A 22,191-nucleotide genomic window follows, 5' to 3' on the forward strand; every position below is an offset into this window, starting at 1 on the left:
GGGGATTACTGTCTGAGCAATATGCAAAATATGTTATTGGTTTATTTGCCCATTTGTAATTATTCTCTTTTTTTCCCCGTATCATTTTTTAAAAATTTAATTATACATAAATATTGAATACATGAACAGTGTGGCATCTGGGTATCGTTAATTTTGATACCAAATAACAGTGAGAATATTGACAATTTTAGTCATCTTAATTGCATTAATCATACTCGCATCATTATAATAACATTGTACATAATACAAACATCTTTCAACTTCTGATCCTTTCATCTACAAACTGATTTTAAAATACCATTTGGGAATATGCATAATAATATTTCCCCCCTTTCTAATTTCTACCTCTATTCTAAATCTTAATAGCACAAATCTTATATTAGCAGGTGATAAGTCTCTCTTGACTGAGCTAAAACCAAAGGCAAAACTGACCTCCCTCCCTCTGAAGTTGGGGTCATGTTGGAATCCGTCTGTGAAAAGAACCAGCTCATCATTCTGTATACAGACACTAAAAATGTGGCATTCCCCCCCTCCTCACCCTTTGTGTCTAGCCAGTGGCTAGATGGATGAGAGGGCAGGTGAAGGACATTTCGCTGAAGGAAAAAAAATAATAAAGAGTATTGAGCTCATCCTAATAAATATAAATATGCATCTAGTAAAAGATTGACTATGGCACTAAAACACAGTTTGAGGCTCCTAGTCACATTAGCTTTTAAAAATGAAGTTAAATATGTTTGCAAAGCAAATTGTCTAAAATCACAGCAGACGGTCTTCTGGTGAGCAAATAATAACGGGATTTGTTATGCCCAGACTTTGCCAGGGAGTTGGATCTCCCACAGGCCTCAAACTAATCAATGTTGGAAATCAGATTCTGGAATAAAAAAGACACTCTTCAGAGCCAGTGGGACAGTGTTTAAATTCTTAACCAAAGAGGAGAGGTTTCTTTTTAAAAAACAAAACAAAAAACCCAGGGACATTTGCACATGAAAAAAACAACACAAAAACCCCCAGCCAGAAAGCTCTTTGAAGAAAGACACAGGGCTTTGAAATTGCATCTGAGAACTCAGTTCTACCTTAGACAAATGAATTGAGAATTATTTAATGGAAGCTGGAAAAAGGTTAAAGAGGCCATTAGGGCTCATTATGTCAATGTGTTCTGGGGATACTTTTCGATAGCCCAAATATTGCCTGAGAAACTCTGCTCAGTTGAGATATATTCCGCGGCAGTCTTAGAAAGTGGCTAAGTGGCCTTAGATGAAGGGATGTATTAGTGGTTAAGTTGAACATTCTTAACACTTAATAGGATTTGGATTTTCATTTTACCTGCTACTTTTATTATGTGACACTTTAATTGAATGTGGGACAGTTAAAATGAAATTAACAAAGACAGTGCTAAATTATTAGGTTTCTTTTTATTCTCTTTTGGTCTGGCACTGGGGATTTTCCTTTCTTGTATTTGCTTATATATCTTTAGTCTCTCAGGTTTGATTAAGAATGTCCTTTCTTTCTTTCTTTCTTTCTTTCTTTCTTTCTTTCTTTCTTTCTTTCTTTCTTTCTTTCTTTCTTTCTTTCTTTCTTTCTTTCTTCTTCCTTCCTTCCTTCCTTCCTTCCTTCCTTCCTTCCTTTTCTTCCTTTTCTTCCCTCCCTCCCTCTTCTCGCTGCTCTCTGAGCTTAGACAACTAGCTAATATCATTAATGATGCTTCCTTCCTTCCTTCATTTAAAGGCATTGCAGCTGCGCCATAAATCAGCATTAAAATATACACCTCATATAAATTGTATAAGTCCAGAATAGATTTCCAATTGGCACAAAGTTATCATGTAGAAGTGGCCTTTCTGTTTCCTGGGGTTAATCAAGGAAGTCAAGATGGTGGCATGTAATCAAAACCCAACCCATCATAAGAAACACATGGTTGTGGACACCATTTTGAGTTCTTTGCCTCTCCTTCCTTCCTTCCTTCCTTCCTTCCATCCTTCCTTCCTTCCTTCCTTCCTTCCTTCCTTCCTCCCTCCCTCCCTCCCTCCCTCCCTCCCTTCCTTCCTTCCTTCCTATAGCCTCCCATCATACAGGTGGAACTCTGGGCAGCTAGCAATGCATTTTGGTTGCCATTCAAACCAGTGGTGGGATTAAAAAAGAGTTACTACCATTTCTGTGGGCATGTCTTGGTGGGTGTGGCAGGGGAAGTATATACTGCAAAATCTCCATTCCCTCCCCACCCCAGTAACCTGCTTTCCAGCTCCGTTCTCCTGTGTAGGGCAACCAAAGGAGATCCAGCCGATCAGCTGGGACTTGATGGGAGGCAGAGAAGAGACTGGCAGGGCCAGTCAAAGGCAGGGTTTGCCGATTCTCCGAACTACTCAACATCTCTGCCACCGGTTCTCCAGAATTGGTCAGAACCGGCTGAATCCCACCTCCGATTCAAGCCAACAAACCAGTTTAAGAACAGTACTTTGCTAATGCACATATCCAGACCAGGCTGTCGCCCAATTGATTTGTTCAGCTACTCTTTTCCTTAAGCGCTTTCGAATAACCTGGGAGAAAACCTGGCCCTCTTCCCACGTTGAGAAAGATTTTAAGCAGGAAGCAATTGGGGAGAAGGAGCCATTGTTCCCTTCTTAAACTGGAACACCTGCTGCCTGAAACTTTCTGTCTTACCCCACCTAACAAGAGGTGACCTTCACAAGGTCTCCTTTGCTCCGAGATGCTGTGTCGGCTCGTGACAATTGTTCCTTATACACGGTTTCCATTTCCCACTGTAACGCTATTCTGCCGATGGGCAAATTCGGCTGTCTGTCTAGCTGAGCTGGCCTAGAAATGAGCACAATTCACAGGAGCACAAAACGAACGACGTTGCTTTCCTGCAGTGGAAGAGAAGATACGCCAAGGAGAACCAACAGCAACCACAGGGCCCTTGAGCATCCATGCTAAATTAAGACTCAAAGCTGCCTCTAAACAGATATTTGGCCCGGGCGTTGTTTTCCTGGTTTTAAGGCAGGAAAAACCAGGCCTGGATTTTAGGCGGTCCTTAACATAGTCACAATCGGTGTGCATGTGGTGGTGTGGGGAGATATTTTTTTGCGATATGTATGGGCGATTGGTATTTCGACTGACTGGGCATAGAGTTGGGCATGCTGGTTTCCAGTCGCTCTACAGATTTTGCACTGGGAACAAATAATTTAGTTAGTGGCATTTGCATAGAGCATGCGTGGTTTTTGTGAGGTGCTTGGGTGTTCTCTGAGCTTGGTTTTTTGTCTTACAGACGTTCCATGACCCAACTAGGTAACATCATCAGTGCTATCGTCACCAGGGAACACGGATGATGTTACTTAGTTGGGTCATGAAACACCTGTAAGAACTCAACCAGTCTCAGAAAACACCAAGAACCTCATGGTCCTTTTGCTGCCTCCTCCTCCTCCCTGCGAACCCCACTCTCTTATAACACTGATGATGTTACCCAGTTGGGCCATGAAACGTCTGCAAGAAAACCAAGTTCATAGATCACCAAGGACCCCACACTCCAAACTTGAGCCACAAATATTCTCTTCGATCAAAGCTATTTCAGCCTGTTTTTATTTCTCTTCAGTTCAGGACCTGCTCTTTTACAGGACTCCATTTAAGTTCAATTTCACTCACCCCCCATTCCTCGCCAACTCAGTCAGCTATTTTCTTCCTTGACAGAAAAGCCCACAAAGACAATCCACCTTCCCTGATTAATGTAACACTTGTGTGGATTCTCTCCTTAACGTGCTATTGTGTACGGCTTTGCTGTCAACGTTTTTTCCTGCCAAAGTTCTCCCGTGATTGTCCCGGAGAGCTTTGGGGCTTATAATGTTGCAAGCGGTGCACAGGACTCCTCTGCCACCCATTCCTCTGTCTTCCTTACTGCAATTGTTAACTCTAATCAGAAATAATCATGCTTTGGGGGGAAAAGTTTGCTCAGGCACCGTTTTTTTTCCCCTTGCTGCGGTTGTGCTCCAGGCATTCTGGAGAACCATTCAGGGGGCTGGTGTTTTTTTTTTAAAGCAACAGCCCTCCATAGAAAAGTTATGAAGAAAATTATTGTTTTCGGTATGATAAAATTAGACTTAATTAAAATTAGAATTAGAATGGATAGGAGAGAAGATAGAATTAGAAATGGAAGGGGAGGGGAGGGGAGAGAAGAAGAGAGGAGAGGAGAGAAGGAGAGAAGAGGAGAGGAGAGGAGAAGAGAGAAGAGGAGAGAAGAAGAGAGGAGAGGAGAGAAGAAGAGAGGAGAGGAGAGAAGGAGAGGAGAGGAGAGGAGAAGAGAGGAGAGGAGAGAAGGAGAGAAGAGGAGAGGAGAGGAGAGAAGAAGAGAGGAGAGGAGAGGAGTGGAGAGGAGAGGAGAGGAGAGGAGAGAAGGAGAGGAGAGGAGAGGAGAGAATAATAGAATACTTTATTTGGCCAAGTGTGATTGGACACACTAGGAATTTATCTCCAATGCAGAAGCTCACGGTGTACATATAAACAGCGAGTAACAAGTCATAGGTCATAACCATAGTTACAATCACTAATCATAAGTTGCAAACCACACTTGATAAATCATAAGAAACAATAGGAGAAGATAGGAGAGAGGAGAAGAGGAGAAATGAGACAGCACTGTGGGAATTAAGTGATAGCACAGAGGCGGGGAAAAACTATCTTTATGTCTGGTTGTTTGGGCAGGCAATGCTCTATAGCAGCATCCTGACCTAATCCTAACAACCCTTACTTTTATCACAACCTGGTACCATGACTTCACAAGCTTACTATGGTCAGGAGATTGCAAGGAGTCTGCAAGACATAACTTGGATTGGGTGGCTCATGACTCTTGGCTGGGAATCAACAACCGGAGACTTTCACAATAAGCACTTCCGTGACCATTTCCCCCATCCGCCTTTATTCAAAGAGTGAAAAAAGAAGCAGGCTAGCTCAGAATTGGCTTCCAAAGGCTTCCCTTAATACGAAGGAGAAATCAAAACAGGTCACCAACTCCTTCGTAACTACGATGGTCTTATGCATTGCCATTTCACCCTTGTTCCGCCACCCGTCAGGACACAAAATCCAGGCCCCTAAGCCTTGGAATAAAGGCGTTTATTTGAAAGACAGATTAGGGCTTCCTCGAAAACCCAGTCCAGGCTGTATTCAAATGGAGGTGTCATAAAATGAGGCAAGTAAAACAGGAAAGACAAGCCTGCAACCTCATTTCTGCTTTGAATCAAAAGTTTATTTCGTGAGCAATTTGGAACATGAAAGCCATCATAATACAAACCACATTTCAGCAAGATGATACTTACATCAACAACTCACTGCAATGAGGTCCAGACATCATAGTTAGGTCCAGCAAGGAGCAGCTACCACCAGTGGGCATGATCTGAAATAAAACCCCTTCTTATATACTCCTTTCTCTCATCACTTCTGTTCCTCTGGAATTGTGATGACCCAAAGGGGCGTGGCACAAAAGCAACAAAATCACAAAAATAGGTAAAGTCCCTTTAATACCTCCAACTTGGCCCCCAATGTCCAGTTATCATCGGCTGGAGAAAAAAAACTCTCCCAAGAACAGTTTTTAAAGGGGAGAAATTCAGTCCGAACCCAAAGTACATATGAATTATAAATAAAAACCAAGACAAACCACACTGCAGCAATTAACGAGACAGGGCAGGATAAGGGATTGAAGACGTCAAAAGATAACGAAACACACACAGTTGGGAGGATGCCAGAACTCAGATAAGACTTGACAAACCAGAATAATTTCATGCTTTGCTTCCAGCAACTTCGTGTGCAGTTTGCCCTTTTAAACAGTCCTCCCGGCTGCAGCCGATGAAGGGGATCAGGGCCCTTTCCTCCCCTGTAAACCATGCAACTCACATTGCTCCCTTATCCATTCCTCCCTGTGTGCCCTAAGATGAAGAGTGGGTGGGCCTGGGTCTTCCTCTGAATGCCCAGCCGGACTGTGCCCTTCCCCAGTTTCCTCCACAGCCACCAGAGCCACACTCCCACTCCCTGTCAGCTGCTCCATCTCTCCCCTGGAATCAGATTCCGACAGGGGTATGGCAGGAATATTACCAGGGTAACTTCTTTATTTCTTTATTTCACTGTGCCATCCTGTTGCTTGGCACTTTAATGCAAAAACTCTTGCCCCCTGCACTTTCGGATCCGTATTCTCATAACGTCCCAGGCGGTCATGTCCAAAATAGCCCCAAAACTGATTAAATTGCAACTATTAAGTTTTACACGATACAGATTATAAATTTTCCCTTAGTTTGTGTCTTTTATCAAGCTAGTGCTTTAATATACTATCATATAAGAAGCAATACAAGCTGGGTACAAGGGCTAGGAAGCTTACACAAAAGTAGGTAATTAAGGGTCTCCTGTCACAAGAGGCAACTGGAGCAAAGTTAACCTAGGAAGAAAAAAAAATTGTCACCTCTCGTAAGTGAAAGTCAAATTTGGTTGCAGTTGTGATTTCCAGTCACACTTTCCCAAATGAAACACGGCCCTTATGATACGGCTTTTATAGAACCTCATCTTTTTTTCTTTTCGGCACCCCAGAAAGACTTTTAAGAGATTGTTTTAATCCTGCTGGTGTGTCCTGCTGCCTTTTGTGAGTTTTTAATTTGGGGAGGGGCTGCGTTCTTACCTTGGAGTGATTTCTTTTTTTTTTTTTTTTGCAAATTGCCTGGGATGGAAAGCCAAAGGGTGGTAGAAGTTTTTTCCCAGTTTGAAATTGCGAGAGGCAGATAACATCATCCTTCTTCAACCCTCTCTTCGCTTTAGCATATTAAATGTGCCTACTGCTAATAAAACGCTGATCTTCCATTTCAGAAATCTTGCAGAATCTCCTTTCCTTATCTGGACAGTACTCAGACAAGATCTAGGGATGAAAAAAAAATGAAAATAGTAACTCTTATTTTGTTATATCAGCATGCCCCAGGTATTATTTAAAGACTTGTGGTGCTGGGAGCTCTGCAAAAGCTCTTTAATTTCCCCCGTGAAGCAAATTTGAGCACAATCTTTTCAGCAGCCTCGTTTAGACATTTAATTCAGAAATGGCCTCTGGTGGACGCAACAGGGCAGCCAGTTCTCTCTTTGCGTCAGTGTCCAGCCCTTCAATATTTCATGTTTTGATATTCAGATATTCCTTTCTGGGAAACGTCTAAAATGTTTACACAATAACCACAAAACATGATGGAATCCACCATTATGGATTCAGGAGCCCCCTAGGATGGGTATCAGGCAACCCTGACTCCGGAGCCACATGCGGCTCTTTGGCCCCTTTGCTGCAGCTCCCTATTGAGTGATCTCACCAATGGCTGGCCCTGACCCCTCACCCTCCCCTCCCAGTCACTCCTCGCCATGCCTGAGTGTTGCGGTTTGGACAGCTGACGTCTCGGAGAGTGAGGACTCAGATGAGGGGCCTGTGTGATGGATGGAGGGATGGAGCCAGGACTATCAGGGAGTGGAACGTTGCCTTTGGAGGTTGTGGAGGCTGGCAGCAGTGATGAAGAGGTCCCCGAGGAGCCTGTGCTCAGGCAGAGCAGGAGCCAAATCAGAGGTGGGATTCAGCCGGTTCTGACCAGTTCCGGAGAACCAGTAGCAGAAATTTTGAGTAGTTCAGAGAACCGGTCAATCCTACCTCTGATTGGCCCCCTCTATTCCCTGCCTCCCATTGAGTCCCAGCTGATTGGCTGGGTCTTTATTGGTTGCCCAGCATTAGGAGAACAGAGCTGGAAAGCAGGTTAGTGGAGTGGGGAGGGAATGGAAATTTTACAGTATTCTTCTCCTGCCACACCCACCACGCCACACCCACCAAACCGGTAGTAAAAAATTTTGAATCCCACCACTGAGCCAAATGGTGCCACCTACTAAAAGGAGGATTCTCGTTGTGTAGTTGGAGAGCAAGTAAACTGAATCTTGTTCCCTTGGTCGTTCTGCACTCCGAAATCCCCACAAAAGGATGGCATTCAATGAGAGGCACCCAACCTCTTCCTACCAGCATTAAGAACCAAAAAGAAGAAAAAATAATAAATAAAGCAGCATCTTTAAAAAGTCCTCCTTGAAACAAAAATGCTAGGAGGATTAATCAGTTATATTATCCCATAAAGCTTCATGGCTCGTGCGAACAGCTCAGAGAAATGGAGTAATTTTCGATGAGTGAGATTGCATAAAATAAAAATATATAGCGTTCCAGGAAGTGGGGGGGTGGGGGGAAAAGGGGGTGGGGAAAACAGGCCAGTTTGTTTCGACAACTGGGAGACCTAAAACGTAGAATTGCTGAGATTGCGATCATAAATTATTTCTCGGCAGGTGTCCTTAAACCTGGTGCAGCCGAAATCAGCAAAGAATTTTGTGGCCCTTCCGAGACTGCCCATCTTCCTTGTTGCATAAGATTTATCATCTTGGAAAGAGTTATTTGCAGAGCTATTTATACCTTGGTTGTCATTTGCAGGCTAAGAAAATGGGAGAAAGAAAGGAAGCAGAGATGAACTCAAAAGTTGCCTTGAACATTTCCGAATGCGAAATAGTTAAGGGTTTTGGATGCGTTGGTTAGCGATACATGTAATATTCTTAGAATAACAGAATAACTAAATTGGAAGGGACCGTGGAGGTCTTCTAGCCCAACCCACTGCTTAAGCAGAAAACCCTACAGCCACTTCAGACAAATGTTATCCAATCTCTTCTTAAAAACCTCCAGTGTTGGAGAATTCACAGCCTCTTGGAGGCAAGTTGTTCCACTGGTTAATTGTTCTGTCAGGAAATTTCTCCTTAGTTTTACGTTGCTTCTCTCCTTGATGAGTTTCCACCCATTGCTTCTTGTCCTGCCCTCAGGTGCTTTGGAGAATAGCTTGACTCCCTCTTCTTTGGGGCAGCCCCTGAGATATTGGAAGACTGTCATCATGTCTCCCCAGGTCCTTCTTTTCATGAAACTAGACGTATCTGATTCCAGCCACCCTTCTTTATATTTTATATTACCTTTAAATATATATTAAGCAGCCAACTATTGTAAGCTTGACCTAAATATAAGGTAGCTATTCTTTCTGGCCGAGCCCCAACCGAGAAGCTGATGGCACCTCAAGCTTGCTGGTGAGGAGGTAAGCCGACCACGGTTGTGCCAAGAACCAAAGACCTTGAAATTCTCGCCCAGCCTGCCTTGCGTCTGTCTTAGAGTTATCTCTCAAGTTGCAGATTTGATTTCTGCTCGGAAGGCTGGCAGGATTTGCTCATGCAACCCAGCAAAATGCTGGTGCCAGAGAATCCCTCATCTGGAGCAGGAGAGATGCTATTACTGAGTTAATGGCCAGTATACACAGTTCCATCACCCTCACTTACGGATTCCCATTATCCACTTCACTCTGTAATGAGGGACCTGCTTTCCTTCCTCACATTCATGTAACAGCACCATCAGCGCTCAGCTAATCTGGCCGCCCGCACAAACACACTGGCAGATGCAACTGGAAACGTTTAAGATGTCCTTATCGCTTCATTCCAGGAATATCAACGCATATATATATATATATAGTATACACACACACACACACACACACACACACACACACACACCTGGTTGCACCTGAACTACATTTTGCGCACGTCAAAAAATCTGCTTCTTTGTTCCTGTCATTAATATCAGGGGGAAACCAGAAAACCCGGTTACCATTTATTTCATTTTATTTCTTTTTGCAAGATCCAAATGCAGCCTGCCAGTTGCATTATAAATTTGAGACATATGGAGGAAAAAGGTTGCAGTGGAGACACACGATACCGCAAGTTTCCATCCCAGTGCCTGGCATTCAAGAATTGGCATGGCAGTGTTGCCCTTCTGAATAAACCCCCCTTTATCCCCTGGGATGCAATGAAAAATGTGCATATTATTTATCGATCCTCTCTCTCTCTCTCTCTCTCTCTCTCTCTCTCACACACACACACACACACACACACACACACACACACACACGAAGAAGTGGGGCCCTGTTGAGTTCAGATTTCCCACAGGGGAGACAACAGAGGATGGAGAGAGAGACGGGGAGAAGCAGAGGGGAAAAAAGCATTGATTTCAGTTACCTGTTACCAGGTGTTATTGAATGGGCCATCTGGAGTAATAGCCTTTCTCCCTCTGTCTCACATATATACAGACAGAGAGGATGATTCCCAGGAGCGGAAAGCAGGGCTGTTGCCAAAGCCAAAGCCACGTTTAAAAAAAAACCCCTTTCGGTCGATGTTTTCTCTCAATGGCTATTTGAAGATGACACACTCCATCCTAAAAGTTAGGTGTTTTTGATAAGCTATCCCGTAAAACAGATAGGACACTGGGAATTCTGGAGACTCAATGAAATCTCCCATTTTTTTTTTGGTACTTCATTTGTATCCTGCCTTTATTATTTTTTTACAAATAACTCAAGGCAGCGAACATAGTCAACAAACCTTCCTCCACCTCCTATTTTCCCCACAAAAACAACACTGTGAAAGTGAGGGACTGGCCCAGGGTCACCTAGCTGGCTTTTATGCCTAAAGCGGGACTAGAACTCGGGATCTCCTGCTTTCTAGCCTGGTGCCTTAACCACTAACCCAACTGGTTGTTGTTGTTGTTGTTGTTGTTGTTGTTGTTGTTCTTCTTCTTCTTCTTCTTCTTCTTCTTCTTCTTCTTCTTCTTCTTCTTCTTCTTCTTCTTCTTCTTCTTCTTCTTCTTCTTCTTCTTCTTCTTCTCCTTCTCCTTCTCCTTCTCCTTCTCCTTCTCCTTCTCCTTCTCCTTCTTCTTCTTCTTCCACTGTACGATTGCTGTGCTCTTTCTGGCTGATGGTTTCATCATAACATAGCATGGCTCTGTGGGCGACGCTGCTTTTAGATTTCGAATAAAGGCAGCGTTTCAAAGACAACACATGCCATTTTTCCAAATCATAGCCCCTTTTTTTGCTGCTCAAGGCATGCTTTGCAAAAGGTGATATCTCCGGTTGTTTTCATGTTTGCGTGGTGACCGCAGTGTATTTAAAATACACCTAAAGCAGAATTTCCTTTCATCTGCCTTAAAGCTTGTGATCCTGTAAATACAGCCGAATTATCCTTCTCACCGGTGTGCCTATTAAAATCTTATTTACCTGCAGTTTGTCTCATACCCTCCTTTGTTGTAGGTGTCAGGAGCGCACTAGGCTTCCATTAAGCATTAGAAAGAATGGACAAACCTGAAAACACAACAGAGAAAAATAGGGCTTCTGAGAAGATGTGACAAGTGACAAAGGAAAGCACAGCTATTACAATATGCATCTAAGGTTCATGGAAACGGCGCCTATCCCGAACTCATGGGACATGTGATTTTCAGTAGGTGTCAGCGGAAGGAATTGATAGAAAACCAACAATTGAAGTAGAGCTATTGTCCATTTATTGTATGTTACTCAGATGCTTTTAAAAGGATGGACAATAAACTGGGAAGAATCTCTCAATAATCAGTTCATCTATATTCCCTGCAGTCTTAACAGAAAGTCTTCCAGGCATGTGGAAAAAATTTTTCGGTTGAAACATGGTCATGAAACTAGGACCAGAAAAGCATTAATATTTAGAATTGAGCTATCTTTTTCTTCCCAGCTTTCTAACACGAACTTAACTGCTTTATTGCCTAAACTAACTCCTAGAGTAATGTATCCTATTTGGTAGGATAAATTGAATTATGGTATAGAAAACCCACGCTAAGAATCTAGTTGTTGAAAAGGATATAGTCAAAACTTATGATCTTCCCAGGAGTGATGTATGGCTGTGAGTGTTGGACAATGAAGAAGGCTGAGCACTGAAGCATTGATGCTTTCGAACTGTGGTGTGGGAGAAGGTTCTTGAGGATCCCTTGGACTGCAAGGAGATCCAATCAGTTGATCCCGAAGAAAATCTGATAGTTCTTCAGATGCTGAAGCTCAACTAACTTTGGCCACCTAATGAGAAGAGAGGAACTCCTTGGAGAAGACCTGGATGTTAGAAAGACTAAAGGCAACAGGAGAAGGGGGACATCAGAGAATGAGATGGTTAGATAGTGTCGCTGACGCAAGCAACATGATAACTCTGGGAGACAGTGGAGGATGGGGGACCTGGAGTGCTACGGTCCATGAGGTTGCACAAAGTCGGACGCAGCTTAATGACTGAACAACAAGAATCTTTGTATTTGACTGGCTCTTCCACAGCAACCAGAAGTTGTGTGCATAGGCAGGATGGAGGGAAGCCACCAAAATAATGCAAAATAAATCCTAATTCCAGTGTTGGTATGAATCAGAGAGGCTAGTAGAATTCGTGTCTCCACGCTAATGAGCATGATACATAATTGCCTGGTCTTTTTATCTAGCTCTCACCACACACACACACACATCTGACTGTAAAGAGGTTAAGCAAATCTGTTGTTCCATTTTCCAGATCAGACTAGGACAAACACCATTAGGGAAGTATATGAATAAAAAGTCTTTATAGAGATGGGGGGAAGAAATACCCTCGAATTACAGTCGCTTGTATTTTATGATCATTGATGACAAAGAAAGAAAAGTAGCTTGACGGATCATGTGATTCAAGAATAAAGCTCTCAGTTGTTTCTAAAATTCATGGTAATGATCAGAAAAACACAGCTTTCATTTATGACACGCACAGATTAATAGCACGTCAAAACACCAACAGGGTATTTTATTGTACTTTATTTTATTAAGCTCAAACCCAGAAGCTGTAGCATGGTGAAAAATGTTCGTAAACTGGACGTTAAACTTATCTGAAGGGAAGGGGGGATAGAAATGGGGATGTCCAAAAGGAATGAAATACAATATTCAGAAAGGAATGTCAGTGCCACATCAGGAATTAAAGAAATGCAATTAGGATTATTTTAATTTTTATTTAAATCAGTTTTAGATGTCTTTCAACACTGCAGCCTTCTCATGCTGATTGAAAAATTGTTAAAATTAAATTGCGTTTATTGTAATTGCCCATATCAACAGCCTCTGGGAGGTTTATAAAGTTTAAATCAAGCAACATAAAAATATTCAAAACATTGACCCAAGCACCAAATGTCATTTTAATGCAAATAATGTGTGTTGTGTGATGACTTAAGAAATTCAGCGCACGAGGTAGGATTATGGTATGTATGTAGAAGAAATCGGTGGTCTTCCCTTTGCAATAACTAGATGAGACTTTTGCAGTCTTGGAGGGTCTAGTGAGTTGAATGTACGATCAAGAAGTATAGGGATCCTTGGTGCTTTTTTGAACTTGGTTGTTTTCTTGTAGACATTTCATGACCCAGCTTGGTAATATCATCAGTGCTAGAAGGGAGTGGGGTTTGTGGAGAAGAGGAGGAGGAGGAGGAGGAGGAGAAACTGTGGGGTCGTTGGTGCTCTCTGAACTTGGTTGTTTTTTTGTAGACATTTTATGACCCAGCTTGGTAACATCAGTGCTAGAAGGGAGTGGGGTTTGTGGAGAGGAAGAGGAGGAGGAGGAGGAGGAGGAGGAGGAGGAGGAGGAGGAGGAGGAGGAGGAGGAGGGTGAAACTTGGTTGTTTTCTTGCAGACATTTCATTACCCAAATGCGATACAGCATCAGTTGTAACTGATGATGATACCATTGGTAGCACTGATGATGCTACCTAGTTTGGTAATGAAACAACTGCAAAAAACCAACGAAGCTCAGAGACCACCAAGAACACCCCCCATCATTCTCCTCCTCTTTCTCCCCCTCTACTCCCACCCCCACAAACCCCATTCCCTTCTATCACTGATAATGTTACCCAGTTGGGTAACGAGACGTCTGCAAGAAAACAGCGAGAGCTCAGAAAGCACCAAAGACAGTTCAACCCTGAGCTACAAACATTCTCTTCTATTGAAACTAATAAGCAATAGTTCTTATTAATATGACTTTGGCATTGGGAATGTGACTTTTGCTCCTAAACAGAAAGTACCTTTTGTATGCATTTCCATGTGTCTACATGTGTGTGTGTCCGTGCGTCCGTGTCCCCGTGTGTTAGCATTCCAATTGTTTGCTGCGTTTCATAATTTACATAACAAAGGTTATATTTGGAGTTGCTATGGTTTTGAGAGAATCATAGAATGAGGTACAGATATACTCAAGAGCTTGCATTCGGTCAAGTCCATTAGGAGAGTTTGCATCCTAAAGTGGTTATGTGTCTCTCTTGAGAGATTAAAATAAAACCAGCACAAAGAGTTGACGTAGGGCGATAACGATGCCTCTTCAGATTGGACACAAACTTGCAGCCTAAGAAAAATCCAGCCATGTTGATATCTTGTTTTGGATCTGGCTGGCTGATGAATTTGTTTATTTGGTTTTAGTTGGAAGGTTAATATTGCCACCTGCTCTCAGATGGTGACTGAAGGCGGCTTACAGGATATAAAAACACAAGAGAAAAAAAAATAAGGACTAGGGGTGACAGGATAGCAGTCTTCTAATATTTGAGGGGCTTCCACATAGAAGAGGGAGTCAAGCTATTCTCCAAAGCCCCTGAAGGCAGGACAAGAAGCAACGGATGGAAACTCACCAAGGAGAGAAGCAACTTAGAACTAAGGAGAGACAGGGAGAACAATTAATCAGTGGAACAACTTGCCTCCAGAAGTTGTGAATTCTCCAATACTGGAAGTTTTTAAAAAGATCTTGGATAACCATTTGTCTGAAGTGATGTAGGGTTTCCTGCCTAGGTAGGGGGTTGGACTAGAAGACCTCCAAGGTCACTTCCAATTCTATTATTCCATTCCATTCCATTCCATTCCACTCCACTCCACTCCACTCCACTCCACTCCACTCCACTCTACTCTACTCTACTCTATATTCTACTCTACTCTCTATTCTATTCTATTCTATTCTATTCTATTCTATTCTATTCTATTCTATTCTATTCTATTCTATTCTATTCTTTATTCTGTTCTGTTCCTTATTCTATTTGATTCCTTATTCTATTCTATTCTATTCTATTCTATTCTATTCTATTCTATTCTATTCTATTCTAAAATAATAACTCTCAGCCACTGATATCTGGCCCCGTTGCTTTACTGTAATTCTTGTTGGTTAATAGAAGCACATTATTTTCTTTTCTTCAGCACCAGAAGGTGATTTTAGTCCTGGATTGAAAGAATTTCTGGAGATTGAAATCAGATGGAAGTCTTTCTCTCGTCCTCTTTTGCCAATTGATCTGGTCTAGAGCACAAATTATAAATCAGGATTCCTATTCAACTCCAGTTTGAGTACGCTTAAATTCTTTATCAAGAATGCTTTTTAGATGCCACCTGGTTCTACGAAACTAATAAGCCTCTCTGGCTTTTCTTATCCCGAAGAGTCTAAAAAGTGACCCTTCTGAGAAACAACTAGGTGTGGTGTAAAAACAGAAATATCGTGCAAAAATCTGTTCGCAACTGGGGATCCCTTTTTTCTGCTGCCAGAATAGACTGCTGAATTAGGGGAAGGACGGGGCGCAGGATAACTTGAAACTTGCATTGTTTCTGTTAGCTCTGAATTCAATATCTGACTGAGAGTTATCGTTGTGTTGACTTGGGGAAGTAAATCACAGCAGCTTGGTTTGTGAGTTTACCGATCAGCTTGAGTAGGATCATGATGTGGCAAGTCAAAGCAAACTCAACCTCATCATGACTTCCGACAGTCTATATGAACTTGCACCCTGAAATTCAAAGTTGTGTTTTTGTTGCTAAGTGAGGGATTTCTTTAGTGAATTTTTGCCTCATTTTATGACCTCTCTCGCCGCAGTTGTTCAGCAAATCACTGCAGTTGTTAAGTTAGGAACAGGGTTGTTGAGTGAATCTGGCTTTTCCCCGTGGACTTTGGTTTTCCACAAAAGGTGATCACGTGACTCCAAGACAATGCAACCGTCATAAGTACATGCCAGTTGCCAAGCATCTGAACTTTGATCACATGGCCATAGGGATGCCGCAACGGTTGTAAGTATGAAAAATGGTCATAAGTCACTTCTTTCAGTGCTGTTGTAACCTTGAATGGTCAACTAAGTCAACTGTTGTAACCCGAGGACAACAAATATTGGAAGTTGTGGCCTGATTTTTCTGGAGGCTACCAGACTAGACATACCATACATATAAAGTTTTCCCAGAACTGTAGTTAATATTCATGAAAGAGTTAACTAGTCTTATTTTTTAAAAAACAAGTTTGCACGAGGTATGTTTTCCCAAACAATGACATCCCTGTGGGGCATTTCTGCATAATTATATTGTCGTTGTCCCCAAATCTCCTCTTTTCTTAATAAAATCAGTCTCACTGGATTGCCTAAATCCTCAAGCAGAAGGTTTGTCTCCTGCAATGTGATACAAAATGAAGTTTTTGTTTAGTTTCGGGACTCCCTTTTTTCCCCTCTCCCCCTCCTGGTGTTTGCCATCACTTAAAAAAAAAAAGCAGCTATACTTTGGCATGGACTGCGCAGCAGCCCAGGAAAAGAAACTTCATTTAGAACTTTGGAATAAATAAATGGATAAATAAATTGCATGGGATCCTGAACAGATGGCTATGTTATAAGCAGAGACTAAATGAGATTCTGTTATGGTTTGGATTTTATTCTGCTATGATTCAACAACTTGGCATTATCTGATTTATTGTGCAGCCTAGCTGGTAGAAGTAGCAAATATCTAATTCTCTCTTCTATTAGGGAAGGAAAAAAAATATATGTATTAGCAAATCGGAATGCTTGTCTTCTCCTAGGACTGATTTATGGGGGGACTAGCAGAAACTTTTTTTCCACTCTTAATCCCTCATATAAAAACTCTAAATATATCAGCAGAAAGTGAGCAACCAATTTTTTAAGTACGCATCATTTGGTGCATCTTGTAAAAAGCCAAACACAAACAAATACTTAGGATTATTTTTTGAGATTTCTCTCTCTAAATTGGCATCTGGCCTTGAGGGATTTTAGAGTTACATGTAAGGGAAAGCTACCAATTACTTTACCCGTGAGACAACCCTGGTTCCATCAAGAATATCTTGAATACCGAAACGCTAATAAGCCAATCATTAATTCGGAATGTTGTATTTTTCCTACTTTGTAGTGTTTGGGAAAAATATGCAGGAGACCTTCATTATCTAGAGTTTTGCATTTCCAAGGTTCCTAAAACAAAGCCTGGACTTTGGTATCTCACATGTCTGCGATTTTAGCCCATCTGTACGCATGTGCAAAAAAAAAAAATATGCATGTGTTTGGCAGATGCTTAAAGCGTTTTTCTTTATGCCCTTGTTATGTTCTCAAGAGTCAAGAATAAAGCCTCTGTGGATAGTGGGGGGGGCCCTTGTGATTTTAAAAAGCTCCATTTACAGGTGGCATTTATTTATTTATTTATCTATATATCCCATTTATATCTCCTCCCCCCGGCTTTCTCAAAAGATGGCTCTGGGTGACGTGGAATAAGACCATAAAAACTATGATTACAAAAAGTCCTCTAGAGTTAAAACATTAATGTTATAAAAATTGAAGGACTAAGAGAGTCTATTAGATGTTGCCTAGAATACAGCCACCTTATTAAATCCCCATTTCCATGAAACGCCGTTCCCCGCTCCCCCCCCCCCCAGGCTGGTTGACATAACCAAGTTTTGTGGGAGTTCCAGAAGGACTTCAAGGATGAGTGCAATCTTGGGTTGGTGGTGGAGGGAATGATATCCCACATGGTGGGTGCCACAACAAAAAAGACCTGGCACTTACTAGACGTAGCTCCTTAGCAGACACAACCCAGACCAGACGAATCAGGCAGAGGTAATTGGAAAGAGGACGTTCCTCAAATACACTGACCCCTTGCTATTTCTTCCTGGACTTTAGAACTGTTTGGGGATTAGACACTTTCGTACACATTATACTTTGAGGAATAAACTCTTGAAAAGACTGCTAAAACGGGAATGCACACACCAGGGTCCATAGCATGTCTGACCCAGCATCCTTGGATGCAAGCCATGAATATTTGCCTTCTGTTTTTCACTCTCCCAGCCAGACTGAATTGCTTGTTTTAGGAAGACAGGTGTGTCCTTGGCTTTGGCTTTCCTGCTTTGTTTAAGCACAGTTCTCATGTTAAAGAGGATGCAAAAGATATTATTATTTCGGGCCGAGTTTTTGACACTATTTTAAATAATGTATGTGAGACCGAGAGTACCATCTGGCAGGAAGCAAACACAATTCCCTGTCTGGTGGCCATCGTTCTTCCTTTCCCTCTTGGCTTCCTTTTCATTCCAGGGGTCATTTCCAATAATTCACAGAGGCTTCTGTTGCCTTCCGGTTGTTTTCCTCAAGAGTCAAGTTAGGGACACGGTTGGTTCATGGTCTTAATTTTCATGTTTTGGTTTCTAAATATATACATTTACTGCAAAATCCCAGACCTGTTACAACCCAGCCTTGAAACTTTTGGGTGGAAAGCACAGGTTCCATCAGAAATGATCTGAATTTTATAGCATTTTTCAACAAATTAATCTCATTGTCCTTGGTGAAAGAAAGCTTGTATTTCCAAGGAAATCTCATTGTAACGCAACAAATGCAATCTATTCTGGGTAGACCTTTGGGAAGTATTTCCAATTTTTCATCCTTGATATAATTCCCCAGCCACATAAGTTTACACAAATTATTTATGGGGGAAAAAAAACAGTAATAACCTAATACTCTTAGGGGAAAAGAATATATCTCCTATGAAGATTAACGAAGCCATTGAAGTCTAAGAAGGGCATTATTTTAAGGTTCCTCTTTTGTAATCATTCTATATATGTACACAAGCAGCTACTTATAATATTTTCTGTCCCAGTGAGTGGCTTTTTTATTTGCAGTTTCACATCTTAGTTCTGCTTGTACCAAATGACTTTAAAAAGTGGTCCACAAGTTGTCATCTGCTGCTCATAAGTTGTCATTCAATGTTCCTTTTGTTTACTTTTTATCTACTTTTTAAAATCTTATTTTGAAGTCTTCTTCTTTCCCCTTTTTCAGAGGGCCACATCATAAAAGCATGAGGCAACTAGCTTCTTGCTCCAGAGTGATGGCTTGGTCTACGATGGCATGGGACAATTTCAAAACAATGAGATCATATTTGCACCATAAACCCATATCATCTACTAGGATAAATGGAAAAGTGGTCAACTCAACAGAAATCCTTCTTACTGATTTATCCATCGATCACTTTAATGACTAGATCAATTAGCTGATGGACTACAACTAATGAGATGAATTGATTCAAACCGGGTTGCCCGTCCTGGTAAATCCAATGGCTTGACTCTCTTGAAAACTCTCTCTCTTTCACTCCTCTCTGTAAGCAGAACACAGAATAACAGAGTTGGAAAGGACCTTGGAGGTCTTCTAAGTCCAAACCCCTGCTTCAGGAGGAGACCCTATACCATTTCAGATAAATGGTTGACCAGTTTTTTTTTGAAACCTTCAGTGATGGGGCACCCACAACTTCTGAAGACAAGCTGTTCCACTGGTTGATCGCTCTCAACGTTGTAATAGTGTTGCTTAGTGTACCATTAGTTTAATTCATCTCCTGCCATCATTTCTTATTTCTTATTTTCACATCCGTTCTTGACTTTAGATCTCATATTCAGTTTCTGGATTTCTATATATTTACTCATCTTTTGGGGTCAGGATTGGTGTGACTTGCTCAGACTTCAAAGATCCATGTTGAATTCTGAACCATTTTTGTCCTTTTTCCTTTGGAAATATGAACTGGACATCACCAAAGGTTTTGTTTTGTTGGGCTCTTGGTGCTCTCTGAGCTGGGTTGTTTTCTTGCAGACTTTTCATGACCCAAATAGGTAACATCAACCGTTGGCTCACAGACCCAGACCCACTCCCTCCTAGCACTGATGATGCTACCTAGTTGGGTCATGAAACGTCTGCAAGAAAACAACCAAGCTCAGAGAGCACCAAGGACCCCCACAGTTCAACCCTGAGCTATAAATATTCTCTTCTGTGTGTTCGTTGTTTGTTTTTTAATTGATCGGTTTCAATTTGAATTTAAAAACTGCATTGTGTAAACAATGAAAGCGGTATACAGAGCACAAATAGCTGGAGACATTTTAGAAGGAAAGTACCCAGAACCTTTTGTTACAAAAAGAGGAATTTGTGCATTTGAATCAGATATTTCATCAGTCTTTGAGAAGATGTGATCCCTGATGACTATAGCTACAATTATAGCTGTCACTTGTAAACATCTTTACTTTTTATTCCCTCCATGTCTTCCCAGCTGAGCATGTTAATTAACAACTTGCATCACCTCTTGGTATCTGAAACTAAGAGAACTAAACACATCCTAAAAACAGAAGGAAAGCCTCTTGAGAGACTCTTGCCTTTGATATTTTTTTTCCCTGGCATTATTCCTCCCGCTCAAAAGAGTTGTTTCTTTTAGCCCGGAGATTTGGAAAGCTTTCTTTGGTTTTTTTTTTTTTTAAAAAAGCAAGCACTATTTTGCAGTAGTTTTTCATATGACTATTTAGTGTGAGCTTTTAGGAAGTCAAATAATATTGCTTCCAACCCTCACATGAGATCAAAGAGATCTGAGATTGGATTAGGTGGTTATTTTACTGTTTATCTTAGCAACTTGGCTTCAAGTTACGGATGAAAGAGACATGGATGAAAAATTGACCTGATCTCCATCCACATGTTCTCCATTTCCAGCTGCTATTCAACTCGGTGGCCTATTCAAAATTCTCAGCTCTCACCATATTCGCGGGGTTCTCGTTGCCCTCTGAACCTGGCTGTTTTCTTGCAGACGTTTCGTTACCCAACTAGGCAACATCATCAGGGTTAGGAGTGAGTGGGGATTGCTCTCATTTTATATACTATAGTGTCTTGCTATGTCAGGGTTGATGGGAATGTTCCTGGCGGTTCCTTGGTTAGCCTGTTGTTTTACTGCTAGCTTGTTTGTAGCTTGGGTAGTTTCTTGATCGTTTTCTTCTTGATTGTTGGTCTAATATTAAACTTGGTGCTTATCTGGGTGTTGATTGCTGGTCAGGAGGTTTTTGGGTCATTTTGTTTCCTTTTTGGCAGTCTCTTTTGAATGGTCAGTAAATGTTGTTTATCTGTATGTGCCTGTTGATGGCCAGTTTGTATGAATGCCGGACTTCCAGGCTACCAGTTTTCCTGTCACTGAGAACCTCCATTCTGATTTTCACCCGTAGATATACCATCATTCTTTAAAGTTTTGCTTATGAATGCCACCTGAACAACTTTCATTTCGCAGCAGACCCGGCTCAACTGTGTCTTGCCCTAAATCAAAAAGTGCTCTTATTTTTTTTCCCCCCTCAATACAGAACCATCACCCTAGAGAACCAGTTGGTCATTCTTGCAACGTTGGCGATGGATGCCGGGAACTACTACGTCCAAGCGGTCAATGAAAAGAATGGAGAGAACAAGACGAGCCCATTGATTTACCTGAACGTGACCAGTGAGTAGCCGTAATTTTGACAAAGAGAGCGCGACACAGAAGCTATTTATTTATTTATTTGCTTAGTCCACAGGTGTTAGAGTTTCCAGGGTTAGACACCCCTGCTTTAGAGGCTCATTCCAATATAAGGAGAAAGGGGAAATATATATATATATTTTCTGTCCAGAAGGCAGGATTTCTGCTGTATAATTGGACTGCTTGGCAAGAGGTACTAATATTTCATTGCCTGAAATGATTGTTTTGCTCCAGTGATTGCAAGTAGATATAAAAAAAACAAAACCCTGACAATGGTGTCATATTAGAACCCATCTCATAAAACAAGAGAAAGGATTCGGGTGGGGAGAATTTATATAAAAACTTTTCTCTCTCTTCTGCTCCTGTTATTTAATGAGAAGTCACAGGCTAAGAAGCCAGATCTGGAAATCTATTACTGTAAAGTGTTTTGCTCCAACTTGCCTGCTACACCTGGTAAAATAGCTGTGGTAATTGCTTTACCCAGTTGTTGTTTTTTTAAAAAAAATGTGCATAAATTGTGATGTGTAATCTCTCAACTTTCTTTTCTTCTTCCTCTTCTTCTTTTTTTTCCTGGCTACCCAAGAAAAGCCTCTATACTTAGAATTTAATGACACTCATTTATAAAGCAGGCTTTAATGGTCTGTATTACATAACCACTAATGCATTCTGTAGCTCATTTTCTGATCTTAATTAACATTGGGGAACAGTCGGTTTATGGCCGTGGGAATAAAGCATTTACAGTACTCCATAGGGGGCAATGCATGCTGTGGTGGTGGGGGGCTTAGAAAAGAAACAG

General features: G+C 41.5%; 1 protein-coding gene and 1 long non-coding RNA gene across 3 annotated transcripts in view; one reads left to right on the forward strand and one right to left on the reverse strand.

The window, feature by feature from the left end:
* Nucleotides 1–22,191, forward strand: part of SDK1 (sidekick cell adhesion molecule 1) — a 367,483-nt gene that overhangs the window by 127,119 nt on the left and 218,173 nt on the right. For both annotated transcript variants that reach the window (XM_087912912.1, XM_087912913.1), the window contains exon 5: nucleotides 21,247–21,380. In XM_087912912.1, coding sequence (XP_087769038.1) covers nucleotides 21,247–21,380 — 134 coding nt within the window. The remainder of the gene's footprint in view (nucleotides 1–21,246; nucleotides 21,381–22,191) is intronic.
* Nucleotides 5,203–6,927, reverse strand: LOC148124672 (uncharacterized). The gene is made up of 2 exons (XR_015739560.1): nucleotides 6,641–6,927; nucleotides 5,203–6,403 (listed from the first exon to the last, which is right to left on the reverse strand). It is a non-coding gene; the product is annotated as an uncharacterized LOC148124672 (long non-coding RNA).

This window comes from Pseudonaja textilis, chromosome 14 (genome assembly GCF_049901715.1).
Source record: "Pseudonaja textilis isolate UNSWEBS1 chromosome 14, rPseTex1.2, whole genome shotgun sequence".
NCBI lineage: Eukaryota > Metazoa > Chordata > Lepidosauria > Squamata > Elapidae > Pseudonaja > Pseudonaja textilis.